This window comes from Periplaneta americana, chromosome 1 (assembly GCF_040183065.1).
Source record: "Periplaneta americana isolate PAMFEO1 chromosome 1, P.americana_PAMFEO1_priV1, whole genome shotgun sequence".
NCBI lineage: Eukaryota > Metazoa > Arthropoda > Insecta > Blattodea > Blattidae > Periplaneta > Periplaneta americana.
In genome coordinates this window covers 6,972,501-6,990,609 of record NC_091117.1, presented here as the reverse complement: position 1 = coordinate 6,990,609, position 18,109 = coordinate 6,972,501, and the positions used below count along the sequence as shown (strand labels likewise).

The 18,109-nt window shown below is 36.8% G+C and overlaps 1 protein-coding gene across 2 annotated transcripts in view; it reads right to left on the bottom strand.

Moving 5' to 3' along the window:
* Window positions 1-18,109, bottom strand: part of LOC138702882 (uncharacterized) — a 51,658-nt gene that overhangs the window by 13,580 nt on the left and 19,969 nt on the right. The window contains exons 6-10 of one of the 2 annotated variants that reach the window (XM_069830297.1): window positions 17,836-17,994; window positions 16,410-16,591; window positions 10,244-12,682; window positions 4,682-5,147; window positions 1,976-2,101 (exon numbers count right to left, since the gene is read on the bottom strand). In XM_069830297.1, coding sequence (XP_069686398.1) covers window positions 1,976-2,101; window positions 4,682-5,147; window positions 10,244-12,682; window positions 16,410-16,591; window positions 17,836-17,994 — 3,372 coding nt within the window. The remainder of the gene's footprint in view (window positions 1-1,975; window positions 2,102-4,681; window positions 5,148-10,243; window positions 12,683-16,409; window positions 16,592-17,835; window positions 17,995-18,109) is intronic. The other variant, XM_069830376.1, reaches the window with a different exon arrangement.

The following is an 18,109-nucleotide window of genomic DNA, read 5'->3' as shown; positions in this document are numbered from 1 at the left end:
TCCAACACGGAAACGGAAACTGTCTGCTACTGTTCAAAACGGAAACAATATTTTGGACACACTATATTTTGTAACTATATTTTGAAACAGCGTGTAATTTCAAGAAATATACGAAACATGTAGGTCACTAAGATAAAAACAAGATTTCTTTGCAAAATTCTAGAGGGTACGAGAGTGTGTTGGCCTGTCAGTCATAAATTGTATTACCCTGTTGACTAGGCAGACGAGTCCCTTCAAAGATTTTCAATGCTTCACACCCGTAAACTGTCGTAGCTAAACAGAGCGCAAGTGTAGTGATTTCCAGGTAGAAAAAAAGTTGCATAAAATGTGGCATTAACATTAAGTGATGAAGTAAAAGTTATCGAGATAAAGGAAAATTAGAAATAATATTGAAGTACAGTTGTGGAAAACTCAGGTGTGACACTTTAAAAAATAAAGATCATAATGAGTGAGTGGCATGCGGCCAATATTGGCGACACAAAAGAAACCAGAAAGCAACTGTTTATGTGGAAATAAATGAACTGTTGTGGGAGTGGGTTCTTCATGACCTTTCAAAGAACAAGCCAATTTCTGGATCTGTTCTGCAAAGCAAGCTATTGAACTGGGAAAGAAATTAAGTAAACCAGAATTCAAGACTTCTAATAGATGGCTCCTAGTCCAATTAATTAATAATGTGCAGTGATATGCAGTGCATTATTAGAGTGTAAAAGGTAAAGGTAAAGGTATCCCCGTAACATGCCATGAAGGCACTTGGGGGCATGGAGGTAGAGCCCCATGCTTTCCATGACCTCGGCACTAGAATGAGGTGGTGTGGTCGGCACCATGCTCTGGCAGCCTTTTACCCCCGGGAAGGACCCGGTACTCAGTTTTATAGGAGGCTGAGTGAACCTCGGGGCTGTTCTGAAAGTTTGGCAACGAGAAAAAAATTCCTGTCACCACCTGGGATCGAACCCCGGACCTTTCAGTCCGTAGCCAGCTGCTCTACCAACTGAGCTACCCGGCCGCCCGTATTAGAGTATAGTGTTAGATATTAAATAGAATGAGATTAGTAAACTTTAGTAATGTTTAATGACTAATGAGTGAGTTACGATAATATTTATACAGAAAATGAGATTTTAATCAAGATGATTCACCAACGTAATGAGCGACAGAAAGCTGATTTAATGTGATGAGTGTTAAATGGAATATTTTGTACTTCTTGCAGTTTGGGACATGCCATTTTGTTTTTCATGTATATGAATGACAAAATATTCCATTTTAATGTCACACCTGAATAATACGGAAACCTGTCCACAACGGAAAAAAAAATTAGGACCATGTCACTTCCGTCTTGAACAGGTTTCACTGTATATTCTTTTCTAGTTACGTAGTACCTCTGAATGAGGTTCTGGCTGATACGTACATCTATTATCAGGCAGTACATCTCACTTGACGATATGTGTCAGAGGAAGAACAATTGTTTGTATGCATCTGAAGTCTGACTAGTGTAATATGTAGCTAGTCATCGATGTATGCAATGGAGGAGAAAAGGACTAGAAGCATTTGAAATGTGGATATGGAGAAGAATGGAGTGTGTGAAATGGACAGACAGAATAAGAAATGAATCTGTGTTGGAATGACTGGGTGAAGAAAGAATGATGCTGAAACAGATCAGGAAGAGAAAAAGGAATTGGTTGGGTCACTGGCTGAGAAGAAACTGCCTACTGAAGGATGCACTGGAAGGAATGGTGAACGGGAGAAGAGTTCGGGGCAGAAGAAGATATCAGATGATAGACGACATTAAGATATATGGATCATATGAGGAGACTAAGAGGAAGACAGAAAATAGGAAAGACTGGTGAATGCTGGGTTTGCAGTGAAAGACCTACCCTTGAATAGAAAACTATGGATGAATGAAATGCTGTTCAGGCTAGAGTATCTGAGTTGTAATCATGATGAGGAGGAGAATCACTTACAATAATGAATTTAACCTTACCTCACTTAGCCCGAAGTCAGCCAACTTGAGTACCCCTGTGTTGCTAATTAAAATGTTGGATGGCTTCAGATTTCCGTGGACGATGGGAATGTCTTGTGTGTGCAGAAACCGCAGCCCAGCCAGAAGCTGAAATAGTAATATGCGTTACAAGAGCGGTATGTTGACGTTTTCATGTTCGAGGGAAAGGATTGAAAAAGCGAAACGTAGTTGAGCTTTTTTAATTTCCGAGAACATGAAAACAAACATACCGCTCCTGTATCGTACATTATTTTGTGCGAAGATCGTTTATTACATACCTGAAAGAGGAATTTCTAATTAGTTGCAATGAAATCTCCATGTTGGTTTCTGTTCAATGACGGCAACTTTGGAAAACAAATATATCTATCTTCAACATTGTTCCTATAAAATGTTTTCTGTGTTTACTATACTCCAGCAGGCCGTAATATACGTCTGTCTTTTTTTTCCTCCAGTCTATCAGCGTATTCCGAATCTCACCGGTTCGGTGGCATCAATGACGTCACGTTGCAGCAAAATAAGGAACAAAACTGCTGGAAGGATCGATGGCTGTCATGGCGACTGTACAAGTTGTTGTCTGTGCTACACTAGCAAAATTTTGCGAAATTTCCGTACTGCCATCTCGTTCAAAGAAAAGAGAGCATAAACAATTTATTTCTTGAACCGGTAGTAATAACTGGTCCGTTGACATGTTCGCTCATAAGCCATTAACATATTGTTTTTACGTTGTGCTCATTACAAACAATACAGCAGAACACACCGCCATGACACAACAGTGCACGATGTCATTCGTCTGCTAAACCCCACCCTATACAAGAACCAATCAGATTCACTGATGACGGCTGATGGAGACTGCCACCACCTCTGCAAGTTGATGGCACCGGTGCGACACCGGTGGAGCATCAATGACGTCATCGGTGGAATTCGGAACACCGTGATGCCATCGGATTGCTCACCGGTGAGATTCGGAATACGCTCTATGATGAGTCTGGAATCTTGTTGATTTTTTCACGGCTTCCTTAATGTTACTTGCATTACAAATGCAGTAACTTTTGTGGTGTTGTAGAGTTTACTTAATTTTTTCAAATATTTAAAAACAATAATTAACAGTGCAATTTAGGTGAAATTGCAGTGGTAAGTTTCCAATTTATAATTATTACTATATTGAACGTCTTTAAAAATAATATGTTAAAAGCCTAAAGCAGTAAAATGAATGTCGCGCTTAAGCGGTAACAAGAGGGAAATTGTTATGTGTGTTACGTTGGGAATACTGAATGTGGTATTTCACACTTACCGCGTATTGGTTTCGTGCGGAAACCAAGCAAATACGCACGATCTCGCACAAACATTTGAAGAATTGTTTAAGATGAAACTACAGTAAAACCTCGTTAATATTTCCCGCTTATAACGCTATCTCCTTTATAACGCTGTTTCTATAGGTCCCTAGACATTCCCTAGATAACTACCATACATACGAATAATCCCGCATAATTGCATAATTTTATCATCTTATAATGCTTCCAAATTCCGCTTGTGGCGTTTTTTTCGGATCGGAAATCAGTAAAAAATTCCGTATAAATTGCGAAACTTGTACCATAATAATATTATAGGCTACACCAAAAATATTGTTGTTGTTTTTGTTTTATAATGCCAGGCGTTTGACAATAAAGTCATTTGACCTCTTGCACTCCAATATTTTTAAAAGATATTATCATGGCCAGCCAATGAAGCACAGATTTTGAGATGTTCCGAATCCATTTCTTGGTTTGAGTTGCACAATGGACAGTTAGGGGACTGATATATTCCAATTCTATGCAGGTGTTTGGCCAAACAATCATAGCCTGTTGCCAATCTAAATGCAGCTACAGACGATTTTCGTGGTAAATCGGGAATTAACTGTGGATTTTGATGCAGAGAGTTCCATTTTTTCCCTTGGGATTGTGTTATCAAATTTTGTTTGTTGAAGTCTAAGTATGTAGATTTAATAAATCTCTTCACAGAGTAATACGTAGATTTAGTAACAGGTCTGTAAGTAGCAGTGCTGCCCTTCTTTGCTAAAGCATCCGCATTCTCGTTTCCCAGGATTCCACAATGGGATGGTATGCATTGGAATACAATTCTTTTATTGAGTGATATTAATTGAGAGAGCATTTTAGTTATTTCTGCTGTTTGAGATGAAGGTGTGTGTTTAGAGACGATTGATAGAATAGCTGCTTTGGAGTCTGACAATATAACTGCATTCCTAAATTTATTGAGGTGGCATAGAAGATTCCTGAGACATTCATTTATTGCAATGATTTCTCCATCAAAACTTGTTGTTCCATATTCAAGAGATCTACAAAGTGAGAAGAGACAGCACGTAACACCTGTACCGGCACCTTGTTCTCTGGAGATGAAGGACCCGTCAGTGTATAAATGAAGCCAGTTTTGTGGAGGGTATCTAATATTAATTGTCTCTAAAGACAATTGTTTTAGTATTTCAGTGTTTACTTCTGATTTCACTGACAATAGAAGAAAAAGCACTGATTCAATATGAAAAACTTATCAGATTACCAGGAAACAATTGGCATTCATACAGTCCTCTCTGTAGATTGAAAACTAAAAAAAGTTTCATATCCATTGTTCAACAATTAAAACAGAAAATCAATATCCCGAATTTAAAAGAAAACTTGAATATTTGATTGTACTGACCTGTTTAACAAGACCAGACGCTTGGTGTTTGAGGTTGTTGAACAACTTGAGGTGCATCAGATACTCTCCAAGGTTGTATTCACAAAGCGGAGCTGATAGGAACACTTCATTGTCCTGCAGGATGCACAGAGCATACTGTAGGATGTGGGGGTCCTTCACGTTGAGCAGAGGTGCCACTGCAGACTGCAGCTGCAGGTTTAAAGAGGGACTGCAGAAGGTGGCGTACTGGTAGCTTCTTTTCACAGCCATTGGATGTCCATCAGCACTGATCCCTATCTCTACGTCACCAAAATTTCCTCCGTCCGAAACTTTGTAAGAGTAACGCTTGAATTCAGAGCAGACAATGAGTGCTCCTCCGCCAATCACCTGGCAGTCCGATGGCGAGAGGGCTTGGAAAGACGTCACCAGCGACGCCCATCGGCTAGAGGCATTGTAGTTGGAGTTCAGGACAATCTTGACTCTGCAGCTACAGAGAGAAGAAACATAGGTTGTGAAACAAACAGTGGCGTAGCGTCAATGTAAGCTAAAAAAGGTCAGCTTCCCCAGTTAATAATAATTTCATAATAAACCTGCAGTTTATGAACAAAATTATTTATTAATGAATTAAATACTATTATAGTCACAATCATGCCATGGTATGAAAGAAAAATTTCACAACCTCGAGCGGGAATCGAACCTGCGACTACGTATATACGTCACTCAAACATCGTAAGATGAAGATTACATTTGTAAAGTTTCTTTCAACCCATAAGCAGTGCTGACTAAGATCAGATGCTATGGACAGTACTCTATATCAGAGTCGCCAGTATGAAAGGATAATTCCAAGCCTTTGGCGTGAGACGAACTCGATAGCTCAGTGGCAGAGTGCCTGACCGGAGAACAGGAAGTCGCAGGTTCGATTCCCGCTCGAGGTTGTGAAATTTTTCTTTCATACCATGGCATGATTGTGACTATAATAGTATTCAATTCATTAATATGTCACATCAACGGACGTATATACGTCACCCAAAAATCGTAAGATGAAGATTATATTTATTAATTTTAATACAATTTATATTTACACGTTAAATATTGTGATGCGGCAGCTTAGGATGATTTATGATGCAGCAGTAAACAAGAAGCCTGCACACACCAGCTTCCAATTCCCTCATTCTTCTGTTTAACCCACCCCGCAGATTTTCCATCTCTTTCTTTCAAAACTACCCTGGTCGCAAGGCTCGCAAGAAGCTAGCTTTAACATTGAAAATAATGTAGTTTCCGAGTTATCCCTTTCGTGAGTTGTGTTCAGTTGAAGTGTTAGTGTGCATTGTGGCTGATATAATAAATAATGAGTGAAATAACAGTTCCTGACACTAATTTACTTGAATTTTTAGGACAATTCCATTATCAAGACTGACTTACGAACAAAAATGTGATTTAAAAAAGAAACGACCGACTCCCTTGCTGTCAATGAAGGACACAACCAAGACAGACGCATACTTATGTAATTACTGTTATTGCAAGTTAACTTGAACATTCTGAGCGGGGACAGAGGGGCAGAGGGAAGGAAGCGCTTAATGCGGGTGGAGCCAGCTGAGTTGTTTGCGCATGCTCCGCAGCATAATCTCTTGTCAAGAGACATAGAGCTATTTCCTTCACTGCGTACCAGTAGTGTTACCATGGAGCAGCAACCACAGGGTAGTAATTATGGTGAAATCACACCACCGCGGAGAAAAAGAAACGCAGTTGTCCATAGCTGAGAAAGAGAAATTATCGCAAATATAATAAAATTAAGCGTTGGAAGGAGGAAAAATTAAACAAATATTTGCTGGAACCTCTTGCTAAGGAATATGAGAGAGCGGCTAAATACTCTGGCAAAAGTATTAGTTCCGTGAAGAGAATTAAAAATAATACTGAATTACAACCGAATGAACCTCTCACTACTTCGGGAAAGAATAGGTATGTAATGTTTAGAAATTATTGCTATAATAGTTATGTACAATAGTGTCTGTAATGAGAGCGACATAATGAATTACTGTTGCAAGTTATTATTTTCTTATAGTTCTACTAAACATACTATTTCATTCCAGAATTAGACTTGTGTAAAGTTGAAGTGGACGACTTCGATCAACACGTTATTCGGGATACAATCGAAGAATTCTATCGTGTTCAGAAAGTAGTACATAGTCTACGATTAAGAAGATAATTCCGAATGGATGATGCCATTGGCGAAATAATTAATTTTGAAACAAGCGATGATGGCAGCAATGATAGGGATATGGACTGTGTATAATTGTAAATTAATGTAAATTCAAATAATTAGCCTGTAAAATATTGTTATAAGAATATGTACATATTAGCTGAAGGTGTAAGTCATGCATGCCTATATAACGTATAGAAGTAGCTGTAGTAACTCCGCCATTGCCGGTCCTCAGCCCAGATGAGAGAGGAGTGTACACACGATTATATTTAAATACTTACTCATTACAGTTTAATTAAAGCTTGCTACGAAACTATGTTCTCCTCTCAAAACCGGAGTATCGACAGAAGATGATGTCTGTATTGAACCAAGTTCTTTTACAGTAGAGAGCCGTAAGGTAAAAGAACCAACATTTTTTTAAAAGAGTCACGTTACCCGAGGGAGGGGCAGCCTTGCCGTGTCGTTACGTTGATGAGTACATGCCGTACCGAGCAGTTCCAAAGACAGACTTAGGGGATGTAAGGTTCAAGATAACTTGCAATGACAGTACTAATACTGTATTTATTGACCGTTAATATTGTGATTCCTCTAAATATGACAGAGTGTGAGCTAGTGTTAAATTATACCTATACGTGTCTATTTGTTAGAGATATGTGTAAACCATGAACTCATATTTTACTACGTACCATTCGAGGTGATGCCTTATTGGTGTTACTTACGAGGTTCCAGTCAATCTTCGGACTGCTGACTTGACATTGACTACTATTTATTTTAAGACTATATTTTTCCAATACGTTATCTCATATGTACATGGAAGACAATTTGAGTTAGCTTCTCCTGCTCAAAATTTCTTGCTACGCCACTGGAAACAAAGCAAGTCTACTGCTGTGGAGTAATGGTTAACATATCTGACCGTCAAAAGAGGGTTTATACAGATCTGGCAGAATGATCTCCCCAATTAGAAACAGAAATAACAAGAACAACATACATCCTATTTAGAATCTCACTAGTGGCTTGTGCAGCAAATCCTACAAACTAAGTTCATTAGACGTTCAACTAAAAACTTTCCAGATTTATTTTCAATTAAGAATACCAGACATTTTGAAAGTTATTTGCTTCCGTAATAATGAAACATATTCCCTCTGAATAGTTTTTTTATGCCAAATACTTTTTCTTGAACCTATCCACCTTAGGTTTTGAGTTTCAACGCAAGTAACAATGTCAGGACGATCAGTAGGTTTTTCATGTGGGAGTAAAGCAATAGCTATTTCAGGTTATTGTGGATTGTAGGTTTGTAGGTCTCTTATTTTATCAGTAAGTAATATCTTTTGGTCTTTCCTTAGGAATTGTAATTTTTGCGCTCTCTCAAGCCAATACTGAAGAGAATGACGCATATAAATATCTACACCACACCGTCATTAAGTTTATGAAAAACACCCAACCCCACTTGATTAATAACTATAAAAATTTTATTTTTATTAACAATATTACCTTACGCAAGTTTTGTAGCCGCCACTCAGTAAATTATAGAAAATATCAAGATCTAATTTAAGATATTCGCTACATCTACTTATATAACCCCAAAACGTTTCACTTTCATATCATTAATGTAGGTTTAATATGTGTAATTAATGAAAAATAGTCACATCATGTCTTTAACTATAATAATATTTCATTTCTAATGGTAATAATATCATCAAACCACCTCAAGGTTTGTAATTTTCTGAGTACAGGCATGTATTGGATATTAAAATCTACACACTGCAAAATTGGACCTGTAAATTAATTTTAGTAATTCTTGAAATTTCTAATAACCAATTGAATTTGAACTCTAAATATGTCAGCAATCCTGCAGGTCATGGCCTTCGTGTAGTAGTCTATTGTTTATTATAGTGTTTGTTTTGTTTTATTATGATAGTTCCCAAAATTGACGAAAGATGGATTTTGGAAAATAGGAAAATTATGTAGGAAAACTAACGCTTCACTGAAAGTTACTATTTTTCTGAAAATCCTTGGATGCCAAGCTTCAAAATGACGCGTCATTCATTAAAATCCGTTCAGCCGTTTTCCCGTAATTTCAATCACCAGTTCAAATTATATATATATATATTTTACCATTTTACAGAAGAATGTTTGCCATTCTGACATTTGACATCACTTTGTTTTAAAGTAGGGTGACAAAAGTCCCGTTTCTAACGGGATTGTCCCTTTTTTTCAGCCTCTTAGATCGACAATCAAACGGTTTTAATAATTCTTCCACTATTATGGAGCAAAAATTAATGAGGAGTGGATTGAAAATTATGTAAGACAAACACATTAGTCACTTTCTTACAAATGGCTTTTAAGGAACCCGCAGGTTCATTGCCGCCCTCACATAAGCCCACCATCTGTCCCTATCCTGTGCAAGATTAATCCAGTCTCCATCATTATATCCCACCTCCCTCAAAGCCATTTTAATATTATCGTTTGGAATTGAACAGGTTACATCAGCTGCTTGTCTTTGCGAATGACGTGAATATGTTAGGAGAAAATCCACAAACTATTTAGGGAAAACACGGGAATTTTACTTGAAGCAAGTAAGGAGACAGGTTTGGAAGTAAATCCTGAAAAGACAAAGTATATGATTATTTCTCGTGACCAGAATATTGTACGAAATGGAAATATAAAAATTGGAAATTTATCCTTTGAAGAGGTGGAAAAATTCAAATATCTTGGAGCAACAGTAACAAATATAAATGACACTCGGGAGGAAATTAAAAGCAGAATAAATATGGGAAATGCCTGTTATTATTCGGTTGAGAAACTTTTATCATCCAGTCTGCTGTCAAAAAATCTGAAAGTTAGAATTTATAAAACAGTTATATTACCGTTTGTTCTGTATGGTTGTGAAACTTGGACTCTCACTTTGAGAGAGGAACAGAGGTTAAGGGTGTTTGAGAATAAGGTGCTTAGGAAAATATTTGGGGCTCAGAGAAATGAAGTTACAGGAGAATGGAGAAAGCTACACAATGCAGAAGTGCAAGAATTCTGTTATTGACCTAACATAATTAGGAACATTAAATCCAGACGTTTGAGATGGGCAGGGCATGTAGCACGTATGGGCGAATCCAGAAATGCATATAGAATATTAGTTGGGAGGCCGGAGGGGATAAGATCTTTGGGGAGGCCGGGACGTAGATGGGAGGATAATATTAAAATTTGTTTTGAGGGAGGTGGGATATGATAGTAGGGACTGGATTAATCTCATTTTAGACAGGGACCAATGCTGGACTTATGTGAGGGCGGCAATGAACCTCCAGATTCTCTAAAAGTCATAAGTAAGTAAATTGTAATTTTTAACTTTCGTGAAACAGGGACCAAGTCTTTTCTTAACTCTAATTTACCTGTCTCTGGGAGATACAGATGGAAATTCCTTCGGTTTGATGGAGTTGCCCAGCTGTGATGAAGAAATTTTACCCATGGGCGTGTGCGACTGTGAAGAATGGCCATGTACAAAACTTGTAAACGATGTGTTGCTTGGCATTTTCTCAGGAGAAAATACTGAATGTTTAGAGCGTGCATTTTTTCCCTTTGGCTCCGTCTTCACATTTTTCACGCCTGGTGCAATGATAGTGATTACTTTCTTTTCCTTGTACAGATCTTTTTCTTTGATTTCTAGACCTTTGAGTGCTGGAAATTCCGATTCTTCTTTTGGAGAACTTGTATATTTCTTTCCTTCTTTCAAAAAATCATCTAAACTAAGTTCTTTTAATTTTGTATGTTTATTATCAAAGTATTCAGGATCTCGGACTTCTGCAGACAAGGTGCTGTTCACTTCTTTACCATTATCAAAGTTTTTTTGTGATAGTGAAAGATCGCCTACACCACTGTCGTCCAACAAGTCTTTACGAATATCAGTAATGTTCTCCGTATCATCTGTTACTGGTGACGTTGAGGCCTTTGACCAATCATAATCAAAGCGTTTGCTGTCTATCTCATTAATGTACGAAGTGATGCAATCTTCCAGACTCATGCCAGCATAATCAGAATCGTATTTCCGGTGAACTGGAGCGTTTTCTAGCAAATTGCAATTAGAAAAGAAGCTGCTGTCTTCATACAGATAACTGCTTTCTTCAGATTTTGTTGATTCTATAATCAGACCTTCATCTTCATCATCTTTTAATACATCTGCCATATCTTTCAGCAAGCAGTAACTGTCCAGTTCAGACATTCCAGTAGAATCCCATTTAAGAGCTGGAATTTTATTATTATTATTATCAAGTTCTGCAGAATTTACAACAGCTAGATTATTCCCTGGTTCTTTCATCAGTTTGACTTCTGTTAATCCTCTGTTTTCTTTTTTAATTTTCTTCAGTTTGTTGTCTGCATGAGATCTCATATTCCCAAGTCTTCTCTGCAATTTGGAAACAACAGACAGGAATATTTCTTTATCCTTTATACTTTTCAATACGTTTGCAAGTGAGTTCCAACTTGTGGTAAGACGACCAAGATATTCTTTTTCTATTCTGGGGAGGATACTTTTGAGTATCTTCAAATTTTCATCTTGATTACTATCACGTTTATGGCCAGGATAGTCGTTTTCCTTTTCTTGTTCCCACATCAGCGTATATTTCAACACCATCTCTTGGAAGAGAGCTTCAAGTGACGTGAAATCTGAACACTCTTGTGCTTCTTCTTCTGTGTTTTGTGTTTCACTACTTTGTTCACGTATATCACCAGATTTCTTCGTCACTTTCTGGTTCTGATTTGAGAAAGGATGTGGTGGCGTTCTACAGATGTTTCCAGCTGTTTTCTTTAAAGGCATTTCAATCTTATTTCCTTGTATATTTTTCTGACACGTATTTTCAATCTTTTCGTCAGAATTTTTATCTGTAGTTACCGCGGTTGTTTCTTGAGAAGCAGAGTCAACACTGCTATGAAGTTCGCTTATGTTTCTACATTCTTCGTCCTGCAAGGCCCCAGCTGGTGGTGTATGAATCACAACTTCATCATCAAGATCTGAGTCTTGTATTTGATTGTTTGTTGTATCACATTTCTCTTTATTTTGTGGATTATCAGACTCTGAAGTTGGAGATTTCTGTTTCTTGTTGACACTTGATTCTGCGTTGTCCATTTCCTCTTCAGTACATTTCTTTCCACTCTCTGCAGCACATGCAACATTTTCAGATATCTTTTCATTGCAAGTGTTCTTGCCCACATTCTGTTTATCTTCTGGTTGAGAAGAGTTTTTTTCAAGAGATCGGGGACTGGAAGTGTCGGTTGGAAGTATTATATTTAAGCCAGTTATGCTCGTCAAGTCCAGTTCTTTTAAGTTGGCAGTGCGCAATGTGGTCACCTTCATTCTGAGGGACTTCGCCACCTTCCTACGCGTTCTCTTCGAGCAAGTTGCTAGGCTTATTGCTAAATCATCACGACCGATATTCTCTGCTTGTTCCTTGAAGTCCTTCTTGCTTTCTACTTCAAATTTCACTTCATCCGTATTATTTTTCTGAGACTGACGGCTGTTGTCATGGCCACGAAAGTCGCCAGTGCCTCTGTTTCTCAATGCCTTGTGCTTCGCCACTATGTTCTCGCCATTTGCCAGCTTCGTCATCAAGTTGCTGAAGGTCTTGATTCTCCTCTTCACCAGAAGCACGTGGTATTCGTCGGCACTGAAGCTGAATGTTATCATGGAGAGGTTCATGAATCTGTTGTAGAAGGGCTGCAGTTCCTTGTGGTGTGACTGCAGCCATGCCCGTGACTTGCCCTCCGAAGAGCAGGCGGCAAACAATGGCATGAGGGCTGCGGCCAACATCCAGTCTGAAGATGTTGCTTCTGCATGGCTAGAAGTATGAGAAACAGTCAGTTACTGAATACCGGTACTTCAATTATTTTATGGTTGCTATGTTGAAGCATGATGTTCTCTTGTTTCACAAATTGTCAAAGCCTGCTGATTTTTAAACATGCCCACTGATTAAGTTATTTCTTCACTATTTTTATACATAGGTTTTTTATGGCAATGTTAAATCCCAGAAAAACACACGGTGTCATATATGGACACAATTATATTTCTATTTTCTAAATCTTTTAAGATAGAGACTTCATACATCTTGATTACACAACTTTTAACACTGTATCACTTCGGAATATGTATGACTTTCTTGTGTTAAATTCTAACGTACCTTGTTTTCATGTTTCGACCTTTTATGGGTCATCCTCAGAACTGGTCGTTGTTGGTCTTGGTGCCTCTTGTTTCCTGTGAGGGTGTGTTCATAGTGTAGAGTCAAAGAGTGTGTGTGTTTTGAAATTGAGTTGTGTGTTGAGAATATCGTTGGGATGTGTTTTCGTGTGTCTGTATATTTCATATTGTTCTAGTGTGTTGAGTTTCTGGCTTTTTGGTTGGCTGTGTAGTATTTCCATGTCTGTGTTGATGTCTCTGTAGGTGTGGTTGGCATTTGTGATGTGTTCTGCATATGTGGAGGTGTTTTGTAATTTTGTTTTGGCTGTGATGTGTTCTTTGTAATGTGTTTGAAACGCTCTGCCTGTCTGTCCTATGTAGAAGTTGTTGCAGGTGTTACATTTGAGTTTGTATACGCCTGTGTGGTTGTATTTGTTTGTTTGTGTGTTGAGATGTTTTTGTAGAGTGTTATTTGTTCTGTATGCGATGTTGTAATTTAATTTCTTGAATGAGGTTGTAATTTTATGTGTGTTTTTGTTTTTGTACGTTAGTGTGATGTATTTTTTGTGTTCTTGTGTTTGTGTTGTATTCTTCTGTTTTTTGTGGTTATGTTTTGTCTTACGTATTATGTAGTCTATTATGTCAGAGTTGTATCCGTTTTCTTGTGCTATGTATTTGATTGTGTGTAGCTCTTCGTTGTAATCCTGTTGGTTCATTGGTATGTTGAGTAGTCTGTGTACCATTGTTCGGAATGCAGCTTGTTTGTGTTGAGTGGGGTGGTTGGATGTGTTGTGTATGTGTGTTGTTGTTGTTGTTGGTTTTCTGTATACTTTGAATGTGTGTTTGTTGTCTACTTTTGTTATTGTGATGTCTAGAAAATTTATGGATTTGTTGTTTTCAATTTCTAATGTGTAGTGTAGCTTTGGGTGTATTTTGTTTATGTGTTGATGTAGGTTTTGGATCTGTCTTTTGTTTCCTTTGTATAGTATTAGTATGTCATCTACGTATCTGTGCCAATATGTGATGTTGTCTGCGTGTTTGTTGTTCTCCACACAGGAAACAACAAGAGGCGCCAAGACCAACAACGACCAGTTCTGAAGATCACCCATAAATAGGTCGAAACATGTAAACAAGGTACGTTAAAATTTAACACAAGAAAGTCTTATCATACGGTACATATTCCGATAGAGACTTCCTTTTTTTTCAGCAACCCCTTGTTATTAATACTTATGCATCCCAGTTTCATTAGCGTCAATTCGACAATTTTTCAATAATTAAAATTAAAAAAAAAATCGATTTTTTTTAAATATATATATATATTCCCAAAAAATATAAGTTACAGACCTTAAAAAACATTGTACAGCTTCTTTAATGGCACAGCCATGATTTCAATTTTCAGTGCACGAGTGACATGAAAAAAATTGAATCTACTCAGTTTAAAAGTTTAAATTTTTTTTGTGTTTGGAGAGTATATTTTATTTTTTGAAATGGTTAGTTTATCCAAAAAGGTTTCAGATCATGCAGTGGGAATTCAATTGCTTAGCATGCAATTTGCTGTAACTTATTTGAATCTCAGTAAATGCAGTAAAAATGAATGCGGAAAAAGAGTTTAAAATGTCGATTTTTCGTCATGAAAACCTGTTTGTAATTATTGTGAACTATAACTAATGCATGAATTATGAAGGTGATTATGTTGACTATTACACTTTTACTACGTCATATTACTTTTGACCAATAAAACGGTAGGCTACGGAACAGCGTGTTTCAACCAATCATGGCTGCTTATCCTGCAATTTTTATCACCTCCCTAGTATTTGTTTCTTTATTTGCCAACATTGTACTTCCGATAATTATACCTTTTAAAATGATTCATGTTTATTTCATGATCCTTAATTAAAACTTTTCTTTCATTTATCTTGTTTATATTATTTAGGTTATGTTATAGCTTGTGTTGTATGAGATTATGGATAGCCTTGTTGATCAGTAATCGTCCATAGAGTTCAATGAAGATTGTATAGTTGGCACAACTGGTAACAAGAGAACAGCTCATCATAACAAACTACTGCCATCTAGCGGAATATTTGTAATGATGAGAAGGTACAATAATATATTTTCGAGACAGTTTAGTATTTCAGCAAGTCAATCAATATTTTATTGGTATTAGAGTACTTTATTTCTTCTAATAGTGTAAAAGTCAATTAAATCCCACTCGAATTTTGATTTTCTCTAGATAAATCAAAACTTCTAGTGAAATTACTCTAGATCAGCGTTTCCCAAACTATGGTCCTCGAGGTCTGCCCTTGTGGTCTTCAAAAAAGACAGAAGAAAAAATAAAATTCAAACGAATTGCATATCACACTATACAGTAGCTGAAAATCTCAGACTTTATAAATGACACATGGCAATCACCTTTCACTTTTTCTCCCAGTACTGACATTTTATGAAATTTATTTATCCTACCCATCTATCGACTTTCCACTCTACTCTCAGCAAAAAAGAGGGATTTAAAGCACTATAAACGTTGTGTTTCTCGCTATCTTTTCCGTGCACATCTGGCGCCGTGCCTGTAACACAGCCAGGGACCATCCGAATTCATAACAGAGGACCAAAGTACCGAACCTTTCGTTGTATTTATGACTTTCTTACTAGTTTGCACATTGAAATAGTTATGTAGGCCTACTGTACGTCGTACACCAATAATAGAACATGAAACATTGCATCTTTACTTGTTGAAAATAGGGCATGTTTCTGCATTAATTTTTTATGTCTCTTTTTGCAGATGACGATATAAGAAATTAACTTAACATTAACTTAATAAGTTAATACTAATATAAAATTAATTGAATTAAATTGATTTAATTAATTATTTCTACATTAAAATGTAAGTATTAAAATATGCTACAAAAATGATAAATTTACTTTCGAAGGAAACAAGAGTAAGGTGGTCCGCAGAACTGTTCTGACTTAAAAAAGTGGTCCACACTTCAAAAAAGTTTGAGAAACGCTGCTCTAGATAAAATTTGGTCAACATGTAAAAAAAAAAAAAAAAAAAAAAACGAAAATGGGGTTTTTATAAAAAATTACCAAAATTTTACCCAACTCCTCCCTTAATGACTAGTACAGAAAGTTCCATTGATATATGTCACGAATACAAAAACAGATAAGGGACTGTGTATAAAGACAACAACTCCTTCTTTAACCCATTTTGCTTATAATATGTAAAGTTTTTAGTTAGTGCAGGAATATTCAATTTTGCCATATCTCTGGGACTCAACACGTCAACAGCACATGATTGTTACCTCAGTTAACAACTTAAGTACTGATACCTACACTACTGTACAGAATAAAATCAACATAAAATGTAACCTGTTCTCTTTATAGATATTTCTTACATTTTAAGGACAGTGAGGCAACAGTCAGCAGTGCCCCCCTCAACAAAACCATTCATGAGGTCTGTTTCAGTGACCCTGGCCATCCCACCACCGAAGCAACAGCTGCAATAGCGAACCATTTCAAACATAACAGCCAGCAGAGCGTGGATGTAGTCGGTATCCTCCATGTGGCATTTTGTGGCCTGCAACATTTTTAACATTACTTTTGTTAGCTAATGAAATAAAGGCAATTCTAAGAGACAATAACTCACAGGCATAAAAAAAAAGTCTATAGAAATATTGAAACATTGGCAGAAACAATTATGCAACTTCCTACGAAGATATCACTACTACATCTTGAAAGAGGCTATCTCTATATAGGGTGTTCGACAAGTCTCGTATCAAAGACTGAATCAAAAAATATGTTCAGTATGACTCTAAACAAGCCTGAGGCGAAACTTCATGTTATTTAAACGCAGTGTAATGTTGGCAATGCGTATACCTTTTCTTTAACATAAATCCAAAAGCAAAGTCAAGTGGCTTTGGGTCTGGCGACCTCTGCGGCCTATCCACTGATCAGGGAAGTTGTTTTTGAGCCAATTCAACACAGATGTGGCATAAGATCCAAGCAATCCAAAATAGGACTACTTTTTTTTTTTTTTTTTTTTTTGAAGAGCACACAACAAGAACAAGGGTAAATCAATTTGGTAAAATTTTCTGAATTGGAGTTTCAAATGTAATATATCAGCCAGCTTTGGCTCCAATCAGCTGAGATTTCTTGCAAATAATCTTATATTCTTCAAGCATATGTGTTATAAATTTAAGTACCATACTGTATTACTGACTCAAAGATAGCTTAACTAAAAAGTTCTAAATATCTCCTGCAAAAATTTCACTAAGTTGACTTAATTCGTTCTTTCCATACAGTCTTCAAACACTATTTCAGATGTTATTAAAAGTTATTTAAATTATACCTTTTTTTATCATAGGGCTAAACTTTTTTTTTCAGGCCCCATGAAAATGTGTACCTCAATGAAGTTTTACCACAGTCTACTATATAGTCACGAAGCTCGAGTTTTGAGGGTGCTAGAAACAATAGACTGTGCCGGTACTATTTCGCATTGTCTGTAATGAGGTGATATTAGCGGTCCTAGTGGTGAGCAACTATCTAATGTATGCATATTCCCTACGTATTGAGCTTCGTGACTGTATATACTAGACTGTGGTTTTACTATACATTGTAAACTTTTTAGATTATTTATGTACTGGACATGAATGTTTACTCTCACAGATATGTTAGACATCAAAAATTTCTATAAATAAAATCTTTTCATCATATTGTGTAGTTATAAAATGATGTAAAATTATACAAAACCTTTATGTAAATGTGTACCCTAATGTGTAAGCGAAATTCTCCAAATTCCCTGATGTCACTTATTTCTCTTACCTCCGTGACTTTCTTGAACACTCGCTGTTCCAGCAGCAGTTCAATTCCAGCTTGGATGTAACGCAGGAAGAAGCCGAAAACAAAAATTATTACGTTCGAGATTACGTCTGCAAAGTTGGTTACCGTCTCTGGTGGGCTCACGAGCAGATCTAATCTCCTCTAAAGCAAACAATAAAACCAGATCCAACATCAATATTATATTAATTTAAACATTTAAGATTAACAATAATTGATTAAATAGCGATCTTACTCGTGTTAATTGTGTAAGTATGTG